At 43.1% G+C, this 12,070-nt stretch overlaps 1 protein-coding gene across 9 annotated transcripts in view; it reads left to right on the top strand.

Moving 5' to 3' along the window:
• SPATA7 (spermatogenesis associated 7) overlaps positions 1–12,070 on the top strand; it is a 53,660-nt gene that overhangs the window by 10,739 nt on the left and 30,851 nt on the right. For 4 of the 9 annotated variants that reach the window (XM_083502265.1, XM_083502268.1, XM_083502266.1 and 1 more), the window contains 2 exons: positions 1,747–1,842; positions 10,362–10,409. In XM_083502265.1, coding sequence (XP_083358391.1) covers positions 1,747–1,842; positions 10,362–10,409 — 144 coding nt within the window. Of the gene's footprint in view, positions 1–1,746; positions 1,843–5,662; positions 5,923–5,996; positions 6,230–10,361; positions 10,410–12,070 lie in introns of those variants that run through there. The other 5 variants (XM_083502267.1, XM_083502269.1, XM_083502273.1 and 2 more) reach the window with 3 other exon arrangements.

The following is a 12,070-nucleotide window of genomic DNA, read 5'->3' as shown; positions in this document are numbered from 1 at the left end:
ATGAAAGGAGTGTCACTCTATTTAAGCACATAGTAAGGAATGCATGTGTTGAAGAGTTTGGCTAATTAAGGCTCGTTATGTTCAGGGCCCTAAAAACAGCTTCGATTTGTTTAAATACTCTGTTCATTAAAGCAGGAATATTAGCTGAATGAGATATTTAAAATATTGCTTTAGCAAGGGGCTTCTTGTCCCTGCCAGATATCCAATCTCTCTCTAATACTACAGCATGTGATGTGATCATGCTAGATGGAATATTGCATTCATTTTGGGAAGAATTCTCTGCTTAGGACTAGAATACCACAGGGGCCACCTCCTGCTGCATGAGTCTCCCCATTCTTTTAAACACCCCTGAGGAATCAGTGAGTCCCATGTGCTGTTCAACTGCAGCTGCCATCATCCCTGCCTGATGGCCACACTAGTTAGGGCTGATGAAGTCTAATAACATCTGGAGGGCCACAGGCTCAATATCCCTGACTTAGAACATCTGAGGAGGCCCTCATGCATATCCCATTGCAATCTGAAGTTTGTTTGGCACAGTCTTTTCCATTGTCATGCCTAGGCTCTCTGTTCCAGGAGATCCATCTAGCTTCCTCCCTGATGATTTTTTTTTTTTTTTTGGAACAAAGTGAAATGGAACAGGAGCACTCCATACTGCAGCATTTTGTTGCAGATTCCAATTCACCCTGCTCTCTCTTTTTTTAAAAAATAATATTATTGATACAGCAAAAAAAGGAAAAAAGGAGATAAATAGATACAGAATTACACACAGGAATAACAATAAACACAGAATTTTCTTAACAAATAATAAAACATAAGTTGGTCTTAACACTATAGAACCGACCTCCCATCTATTCCTTATTTCAATCTCATATTACTTATTGCCAATACACACTTTTATCATCATTTAACTTTTTCTTGATATATCTTATGTCTAACTTGCAACTATTACTGAAGTTCCTCAAATGCTGCAACAGAATTTAAACTACTATATTTATATTTCAAATATTCTTTGAAGACCTCCCATTTTGAGACAAATTCCTGTTTTGATTTGTTCTTTATTTTTTCTGATAGACCATCTAATTCGGCATATTCCGTCAGCTTTCAGATCCATTCAGGTATAGAGGGAATTTCGAAACTCTTCCATTTTGCCGCAATAAGAACTCTTGCTGCTGCCATGGCATATAAAAAGATACCCTTCATTTTTTGCAGAATATCCAGACCTGTAACTCCCAGGAGATAGGCCTCTGGTTTTTTATTAAAAGAGATCTTTAGCATTTTTTGCAATTCTGAATGAATACTCTCCCAGAATACCTGTATTTTCCTGCATAACCACCACATGTGGTAAAAAGTTCCTGAATTATCTCCACATCTCTAGCAATTACTTGACACATTTTTTTTACATTTTCGAAAGTTTCCAGGGTGTTAAGTACCATCGGTGTTGCATTTTTAGAAAGTTCTCTCTAATCGTTTAACACTTTGTAAATTTCCAATTATTCTTCCACAGGTTTTCCCATTGGGCCATGGTTATTGAATGGCCAAAGTCTTGTGACTACCTCACCATGGCCACTGTTACCTCCTGCTCCTTGACTTTCCAGTCAAGGAGGAGTCAATAAGTTTTGGAAAGAGTTTTTCTCAATGACCTGTTTCCATCTATGTGTTCCTGCTTTGAACTTATATTTCTGCAATTGTTGGTGAAGACTACTGGCACTTTCCACAATAACGGTCAAATGTGCTTTACTTTTGTAGCCTTCTGCATTGACGACTCCTCCCGCAGACTAAGCAACCAGTACCTGATCAGGGATCACATGGCAGTCCATTACAATAAAATACTTTCAGCTAAAGGTAAGCATATACAAGTCATTCACCTCTCCTTGAATGGAGTAATTATTTAGTAATACATTTTCCCTGTTATCTGTCACTTAGGGGGGAAAAGAAAAATCACTCACATTTAAAGCCTACCATTTTAGAATTAAAAGAAAAATGCCAACGCCTAACCTTCCCAACATTTAACTGAGTGTTTGAAATGCTAAATTTAATCAGAAGCTCTAGTGTTTGTGCATTCTGAAGAGATATTATTTTCCCACTGAAAATTACATCAAGAATATATGCACTAGACTGAATACAGCTTGTGCCAATATGTCTGTCTAAAGATTTTCTATCATTAAGGTACATCATTTGCTATTTCTTGGATCGGTGAGCAGATAGTCATTCTCCAAAGTCAGTGCTATGTGCTAATTAATATTTGGCACAAACGTGAGCATTAATTAATCCTCCTTTATTTCTCATTGCATGGCATTGCCTCGACACACTTCCATTTTCACCCTCTATAAAATCACAGTATGTGGTTCAATATTAAAAAAACAAACATATTTTTAATCTCTTATGTTTCAATTGTCAATCCCATAAATAGGAGAAAGATTAAAATAAGAGCACAATTGTATGCATGCCTCCTATGAAGTACTGTATGTCCCATTGGGTTTGGTGGCGCTGTGGTCTAAACCACTGAGTCTCTTTGGCTTGCCAATCAGAAGGTCGGCAGTTCAAATCCCCACAATGGGGTGAGCTCCTGTTGCTCGGTCCCAGCTCCTGCCAACCTAGCAGTTTGAAAGCACACCAGTGCAAGTAAATAAATAGGTACCACTACAGCGGGAAGGTAAACGGCATTTCTGTGCACTCTGGTTTCCGTCATGTGTTCCGTTATGCCAGAAGTGGTTTAGTCATGCTGGCCACATGACCTGGAAAGCTGTCTGTGGACGACCACCAGCTCCCTTGGCCTGAAAGCGAGATGAGCACCGCAACCCCATAGTCTCCTTTGACTGGACTTGACCATCCAGGGGTCCTTTACCTTTTTTTACCTTACTCCCAGGCACATGGGTATAGGGATGCAGCCTGCCCTAAGCCTTGTAGCAGTTTAAGATGCATAGTCAATAAACAACCTTTCTTTTAAATGATCTTTAATTTCAAATGTTGTGTGTTCAGACACACACAAAAAGGTTTCCAACTATGATCTGCATTGTTCTGTCTGCAGATACTTAGGGGGTGATACTAAAATTGACTGCTGGGCTGAATTGAGCCTTGCTGCACACAGAAGCAGGAGTGGAAAGTGGGGCAGGCAGATCGCTGTGCCAGCCTGGAGCTGATGCTGCTGTTGGGCCCAGATGGAGTCCAGTGTTGTCATGTGATGGGAGCAAGGCTGGCTTGGACCGTCCACTCTGGGCAGCTTCCCAAAAAATATTAAAATACTATAATACATCAAACATTAAAAGCTTCCCTAAACAGGGCTGCCTTCAGATGTCTTCTAAAAGTCTGGTAGTTGTTGTTCTCTTTGACATCTGGTGGGAGGGCGTTCCACAGGGAAGGCGCCACTACCGAGTGAGCCTCAAACTCTTGATGAGCTAGGGACTGTTCCCTGCATGCAAAGACAGGCTCTGGCAGATTGAGTGGACGAGAACCATAGTGGGTCCAACAGTCAAGAAGGCTGTTTCTGCACGTGCTGTAGAGGGAAGTGAGGGGCAGGTGGGGCTTATCTACCTGGGAAGGTAGCCCATCTAGGAGAAGGAAAACTCTGCTCCTAATCCTCTGCTGCCTTGCGGGAGAAGAAAAGGCTAAGGAGTAAACCCTATACAAATCCGGAATGGAGCCCTTAAGACAGTAGGATGGGGCCTTGTATGCCTCCTTCCAGCAACTCCTGCTGCCAAGCCAGTGCAATGCAATTGTATGCATGTTTACCCAGAAGAAAGAAAGGCCCCTTGTGTTCAATTACTCCTCATTACACCTGCCATCCTAGATACATTTCACCTGGAAATAAGTCCCATTGAACTAAGTGGGGCTTTCTTCTCACTAGACATATATAGACTTGCACTATGTGTTTAAGATTTCAGCCTCAGCCAGTCAAATTAAACTAGTCCCCAAATCCATTTGTTTTCCACATAAATTACATATAACAACTTTTTAGTCATCTTGCAGAAAATATTCACCCTGTTATTAAATGAAATCATTTACATATATCAGTTGCTTAAAAAAAATGAACTCAATGTGACTTAGAAAAACAAATCCATACCAAACTATTGTATCCATTTTGTACTTTTAAAATGTCAACCATAATTGCAAATACTGGGTTAAAGGTAAACAGTACAAAAGACCTTAATAGATGGTTCTAAAAAATAATTTCATTAAAGGTGCAATTTATAGGGCCAGGTATTTTACAGTCTCTGAACTATGTATCCTCAATACCCCGTCAGTACCCTGACAAGTTATCTCTATTTTGCAAACTTAGAATAGAAGCTGAGAATCCAAAGCTGTCCAGGATGTTCACCCTTGGTGTGAATTTGAACCCAGTTCTCCTGCACCCAAATCTAACAAGCTGCCCCATGCCTACCAGCTTTATAAAGAAAACTGTACAGTTCAGTGAATATCATTGTGAAACAAATCAGCCAATATTTTTGTTGAAGTGCACCTCCTCCAATTGCATGCTTCATTGCACAAAATTAATTCCCAGCTCCTGAGCTCATAAGCATAGTCTGCCCAGGGTGTAAACTGGTACTATCAGTTTTCATGTCACATTTTTTAAAAAAAAAATCCTTAACTTTCTAGCCGTTGTGATCTAGGTGTATCATCAGATATTCAGAAAATAAGAAAAATAAACCACTACTAGGGATGTAAGAAGGGCAGCGCTGCTTGTTTTCCTGCATCGGGTGCAGCTGTTCTTGGGGAAGCAGTCAAGGCACAATGGCAGGGGGCAGGGGAACAGTAACTAACCACAGCTGTTTGTCCTGAAAAGAGAGCAGGAGAGGGCCAAAGGATATGGGTGTTTTCTGACTGACCAGGATCATGCCACTTTTGACATGCCCTGAGTCCCTTCCGGCAAAACCTATTGCCCCAAGGAATGCCAGCTGACACATACGCACCTTCCACTTGCCAGATTAGAGGCAAGAGAGATGTGGATATCTGTGCAAACAGAAGTTGGTTGAGATGCTGGCCCTCACTCGCGTCTCAAAGTGACCCTCTCTAAGGGAAACAGCTGCTGCTGCTGAGGAGTCCAAAAGGTGCAGAAGGTAGCATACATTATGAATGTGCAAATTAGACGCACTAAATTAACATATCTCATTTGTGCCCTGTGCAGCAGGTCATTTATCTCTGTAATTGTGCCTGGAGGGGGAGGGGAGTTCTCTTGTTTAGGTAATTCATATTTCTAAGGCGCTACTTTGGGCAGCAATTGATGGAGAGGATGAGAAGACAGTTGGCCGGTGGAGGGGAGAGGAGAGGAGTGGAGGGAGAGAAAGAGGGAGGAGGAAAGAAGAATGGGAATGGAGCCTAATAGTCACAGTGCAGTCCAATAGTAGGAGACTATCTCCTGGATTTGCTGCAAAAATATCATTATAGCCCTCCCTCCGACCCCCTGGGCTTGGTCTGTGTTTCCCGTCACTTGGTTCTTCCTGTGCTCATAAAACTCAAGCTTTCTTGGATGCCATGCTATTTGCTTTTTTAGATACTGCATTTCTGTCATGGCGCCCAAAGTGGCATATAGTTTATGATGAAAGGGTATAAGAAGGAAAAATCAGGAGGGAAGAGGAAAAGAAGCAAGCTCAAAGCACCAACCTTTTCATGGGAAGACATAACGGAATAGCATGAGACAGTTCTGGGGAGGGAGAAGCCCAGTGGCAGTTGGCCCTAGCCAGGCTGATGGAGGAGGGCTTGTTCATCTCTTCTGCTGCTGATGGAGACATCTCTGACAGAGGAGTGAGCCAAATGGTGACTGATCCCTTCACTTGAGCCCACAGAATGGAGCTTGCTAAGCTTATTTCTCCCTCTGGAGCAACCAAGAGGAACGTCGGCGGATGGAGCCAGTTCTGGCAGGGAAAGAACCAATTGGCAGTTGTCCCGGCTGTTGTTGACAACTGTTTCAGCCTCTCATGCATCCAGGTGACTGGGAAGCTTTGTCCCCAGCCCTAGATATTCAGGGAACGACTGGAGTTTCACAGTAGTGAAGACTCAGCACTCTGCACATGGTCAAATATAATCTTGGTTATTATTGCTACTTCTCCAAAGCTGAGGCCTCTGGAAAGACTTGGGTTGAATTAAACCCAGAGTGCCTTGATTTATCATTCATTCCAACCAGCCTGTCGCCGTTGGAGATGACAGCTGACAGCTCAATACAGTGCACGTGTTTCTATCATGAATAGTCTTCCCCCATCTGCCAGTCTTCCCAGTGTGCTGGACAGTCATGCAGGTAAAGTCACTGCTATAAAATACAACCACAGTAAGTAGAAGAGTCTTGTCCCGTTCCCCTCACAAGCTAACTCAGGGGATAGAATTGCTGTTGGCAGCTTCTCTGGCTTGCCAATCCGACTTGAGGCCTTTTGCTTAAGACAGGAGGAGAGCGCTTCTTTGTTAAATGAACATTATGGTAGAACCTGTGCATTTTCTTGCTTGAGTTTTTCTCTGTAACTGTGAGGGTTGAACTTCACTGGTGTTGTTTTGTCTTAATGGAAGCTTAGAATATGCAGCAGAATATGTACTAGTTGGAGTGCTTGATGAAAATCTTGAAGTCCAGATAATTCCCCAAATTTAATATGGAGTGCCAAACAGAAGACCAAGCACTGTCCTCTTGAAAATGTAGGAGGTAGCAGAGTGAAAAGAGGACTGCCCTGTATTAAGGGGATGGGGAGAGGACAAGTGCCCATTCTACAGCAAAGCTTAAGGAAACCACAGCTCCTTGGTTCTCATCCAGAGGCAGTGCCTTAGCATTGCACCAGGTGCCTGCCTCCTTCCCTTTCCAGAGCCACCCACGGTGCAGTGTTACGTTTGCATAATTTTACCACATTAACCATGTGGTTAGCCAGAATCCGCAAACCTGCATCTCACCCTGGTTACCATGGCTACAGATGGTGTGGATGCAATGCAGCGCTATAGATAGCTTTGTAACAGGGAAGGGGCATTTGTGGGCAGAAGAGAGGAAGGAAAGAAGAGGAGTTAGACTACAGCGTGCCTCCAGTTTCCTGACACGCCCACCCAGTGCACACTGGACCTGTGACTCCCAGCCACCCCACAGATCCCTTTGCTTCTTACCAGCACCCCTGTACCCAACAGAATTCTACTTTTGCCTCACAGAAGGAGGTGAGGAAGGAAATTAACTTCCAATCAAACAAATGCAGTCTACTGTGCATGTACACACACATGTACTTACAATAGCAGCCTGTGTAGTGGAATGGTGTCAATGCTGGCGGAACCGCAGCTGACCTGGATGTGAGGTTAGCTCACATCAGTGGCAAGGTTGGGGCTGTGTGGGCGCACCAGGGAGAACATTGGGTTGGCTCCGTCCATGTGCCCTTGCTGCCCTGAACTGGCAATGCTGCCTTGCCCAATCCCATGTGACTCCGTGGCACTACCTCATCACTCAGACCACTTTTGGTTTTTTACTTAGTGCATTTGTATCCCATCCTTTCCCCATTACGATTCTCTCAGGGGGCGGTAGGCTTCCTTTCGCTAGGGGGCCAGGAGTCAAGTCAGAAGAAGGTCAGCCAAAAAACAACTGGTGTCAGTGAGGTTAACTCTTTTTTTCAAAGAAACCAAAACAGTCAGGCCTAGTGATCACAACAACTCTTCCCAGTCAGTCTTGCCCCAGTTAGGCAGTTGCAAGGACTTCTCACCGCTCTCTAAGACTCCTCCCCCAGGTCCTTCCCCAACAACCTGAGACTCCTTCATCTTGTCTCTCTCTGCTCTGCCCTTTTTATTCCATGTTCTGGGAAAGCAGGAAGGAACTTGTTCACAGCAGGAGAGAGAGACTCCCTGGCTTCTCAAACAAACCTGCCCCACTTCTCTCCAGCCTCCGCTTCTGCCTCTGATTCTGGACTGCCCTCTGCCTCTTCCTGCTCACCACTGTTACCTCTTCAGCTTCTGACACCTCCTCCTCCCAGTCTCCTCCCTCTTCATCCTCGGACCACTCCTCACCATTCCACCACCAGTCCCCTGGCCCTGAGCCTTCTTCCCTTGGAGGTTCACTAGGTGGAGCCTCCCACTACTCTGTATCCAGCCAATCCACTGGACACTGAGGTCCAGCTCCGAGGGCCTTCTGGCGGTTCCCTCACTGCGAAAAGCCAAGTTACAGGGAACCAGGCAGAGGGCCTTCTCGGTAGTGGTGCCCGCCCTGTTGAATGTTCTCCCACCAGATGTCAAAGAGAACAACTACCAGACTTTCAGAAGACATCTGAAGGCAGCCCTGTTTAGGGAAGCTTTTAATGTTTGATGTATTACAGTATTTTAATTTTTTTTGGAAGCCACCCAGAGTGGCTGGCTTTATATAATAATTATATAATAATATAATATTATATAACAATATTATATAATATTATATATTATATAATAATTATATTATTATTATTATTTAATTATTATTATTTTATTTTTATTATTATTATTATATCCACGAGATCGAGACATCTAAGCAGAGACCAGGCAGCCATCTCTCAGGGATGCTGTAGTTGCGCCTCTGCACTGAAAAAGGGTGGGGGAGTTGGTCTGGATGACCTCTGAGGTTCCTTCCACCTTTAGAATTCCATGACTGCAACTCAAGGTGGCATAGAGTTCTCAAGTGCAATGGTACAACGGCATTCTCTCTCCCTGGCGCCGCTGTGCTGGCCCTGTTTCCCTTTCCCTTAGGTGAAATCCCCAGTGGAGAATGAATTAAGAGCGGTGGTGGATTTTTCTTTTGGGAAAACAGGTTGCAAACAAACTTTATTATAACAGATGTAAACAATGAGTTTTATTCCTTCTTCTTCCACAGCAATGTAACAAACAGTGCTGGTGCTTTTTATTAAAATATATACTGTTTCAAGTTATAGGCTGTATGCTGTTTAAGCTTATGGTTACTTTCTTTTACACATCTTTCATAGATCAGATTTCTCCACTCACACTTCAGGAATTTAGGATTTTAACTGGACTGTTTCCCTTACAGACCCCCAAATCCTCCTTGGTCTCAAAATCACTACTGCTCTTTCCTGTCAGAGTATTCCCTCAGAGGACCCCTTTTCCTGTAAACACCATGTGCGACTGTGTCTTTTCTATTTTAACTGTGTTCTGCGATTCAGAACCTTAGAGCATATACTGAGAGTTCTCGGCTCTCCTCAGCTCTACCACCTGTCAAAACGAAATCTCCTGACAGAATCCAAAACCCCATGAATCTCTCACACCGCCTCTCACTCCACTCCAACTGCCTCCCTTGGAACTCTGGCCAATCATAAGCTGTTGCTGGTTAACTATTTGCTGGGGGGGGGCACTCAGGTGACTCAACCTTCTCAGTAAACAAACTTTTCCATCACGTGGTCTTCCATCCAGGCACTGCTAAGCCTCAGCAAGGGCTAAGAAGGGCCATAGCATCTGTTTTAGAGCATCTGTTTTGCTTGCAAAAGATCCCAGTCCCCATCACCTTCAGGTAGGGCTGGGACAGACCCCTGTTTGAAACACTGGCTAGCCACTACCAGTCAGTGCAGACAATTCAGAGCCAAATGGGTCAGTGGTCTTACACTAAGACCACTTCCTGCAATTCAGTGCCCAGTCAGGCCATGCCTTGGTCTTGAAATCAGTGGCCTAAGCACTTCAGCTCTTTACTTGATTATGGCTATAAAAACTCCTAATTGGCAGTGCAAATTTTAAACACTGCTTTGGGTGCCCAAAACATTTAATTATACTGTGATCCCTACTTTAGCATCTTGCTTGATAAATAGACTGTAAAAGTACCTATTTTTTCAGATGGGGCTGATGCGTAGGATTAACAGTATCGGAAACTAGATGCTCTGTATGTATCTGAGTGCGGCCTTGAATAAATATACCATTAGAATATGCTGATGTGGTCATTCAGATGTTGGTGGTTTTCCATGCACTACTGACCACATTCTCTGCATTTGCTTCATGGACACAAATACTCAGGTTCCATACCCATTAAAGCCTTGGACAGGAACAAACATTCTTTATTAAGTAATACTGTGTCAGGGAACAGTACGTATCCACAGCTACAGTTACAGGCCTTACCGTTCTTCAATAAGAGTTCATAAATGTTGAAGTACAGCACGGAATCCTCATTATGATGCCCGTCTTCTGCAAAAGCCGGTCACAAGCTTTCTATTTCATTCTTTAACACAGCTAACTGGATTCATTAAAACCAAAAAGCTGGTTAAATGAGTGAAAACATTTAAAATGTAGACTGGCCATTATGTTTCATCCATAGAAGTTTTTTTTGCATTTTTAGTAGCTTTGGCGAAAATACATCCCACCAATAAGCTGACGTTAAGCAAAGTCTGTTTATTGCAAATCTTCAAAGAGAATGTTGATTCACTCACTTTAATGGTGTGTTGTTTGTTTTTCAGCTGCTGTAGACTGCTCAGTACCAAAAAGCAGGTTAAACAGCATAAAACGTACGTATTTCCGAGGCATTTGTCTTCTAAAAACTTTTCTGAAGGCATACTATGGTATCTTCTTTTTTAAAAATACATTGTCCTTTCATAGATGAACCTTGGGGTCTCTTCCAACTCTATGGTTCTCTGTTAGTCATCTCCATTAATTTCAATGGGTCTGCTCTGACTAACATTGAAAATATTCCATCAATCCTTTCAGGTTGCTACCTAATTTGGCTTTGGGGGAGGGGGAATTCTCCACAGATCTCAAATAAGGTCGGACTCTGAGGGTGAGCCAATCCCACTCGGATGACTTCACTGCTGTTAAAACACTCCATAATAACATAGAAGAGAGTAAGAATATTTTACTCTTTCTCTCTAATACCTGCCTGCCAGGCTGTGGTGGAAAACCTGTCATCTTTCTTCAGAGCCTGCCTGCTTTGCTTCCTTATTTATTCATTCATTCATTCATTCATTCATTCATTCATTGGACTTATAGCCAATATGTGACAGAAAATGTCATCTCAGGTGTTGGCTGATCTGAAATTACCATTTTTAGACCAGCTGTCTGCGTGTCTCCAGCATTTCCTGTGCGAACACAATAAAGGAATATACTTTTACAGTTGAAGCATATGCAACTTTTGGAGTAATGATTTGAAAAATTATGAGCTTGCCGGGCACCTAACTGTATCAATCAAAGGTGGGGGGAGGGGAACCCATCTGCTTGTCAAATTAAAAAATATATCCATGCTGTAATTCCACCGTATCTGCTCTCAAGCTACAGACTCATTATTTTTCTAGCTATTTCTGTGCATTCATTAGGTGATGTATGCATGCATCGTCTTGCAGTGCTACATGGCAGTTGGAGCCATCTTCTTATCCATGGGCAGAACATAAAATTTACTGAGCCAAACCATTGGTCTATCCAGTTCAGTATTGTTTACAGGGACTGGCAGCAGCTCCACAGCAATGTCCTGGCTGTGCCTGAAGATGCCAGGGATTGAACCAGCAACCTTCTGCATACGAGGCTGGTGCTCTCTGACTGTTGGCGAGTGTCGTAATTTGCTGGTTTCCTGAAAAGAAAACAGTATATCTTTGGAACATACGTTTGGTTCTGCTTGAAAATTGCGTATCAAAATTGTACCTGGAATTTTTAAATAGCAGCACTGAGTGCTTTGCTTTGATACTTTAAATAAACCCCACCTGTGAAATCAATAATACCTTTCCTCCTTTATACTCCCATCTTACACCTTTTAGGGTAGGAAAGCTTTCAACAGGAAAGCTTCCTGCACAAAGGAATTTGCAGCATTGCACAGCTGTTCATTGTTAGAAGGTCTGCATTAGAGAACGTGTGGTGGCTTATGCTCATTGTCTTTAAAAAGGGGGTTAGGTAAATTCATGATGGAAAAAGCTATCAGCATCTACTAGTCATGTGGTTCTCTGAAACCGTGAGGATCAGAGGTAGGTAGCATGCCTCTGAATGCTGTTTGCTGGGGACATGAGTGGGAGTGGACAGTTGTGGGCTTCTTTGCATCATCTGGTTGGCCACTGTGCAAGCAAGAGGTAGGACTTTGGTTTGATCCAGTAAGACTTCTCTGCTGTTTTAATGGGTTTTAAGAAATTGGCTTGGTTTTGTTTGTATTTGATAAGCTTTATGTTGTAAGAAAATGCCAAGCTGACAT

The sequence above is a fragment of the Podarcis liolepis genome (assembly GCF_965112155.1).
Source record: "Podarcis liolepis genome assembly, chromosome: 1".
Classification (NCBI taxonomy): Eukaryota; Metazoa; Chordata; class Lepidosauria; order Squamata; family Lacertidae; genus Podarcis; species Podarcis liolepis.
This window is presented reverse-complemented; position numbering and strand designations above follow the sequence as displayed.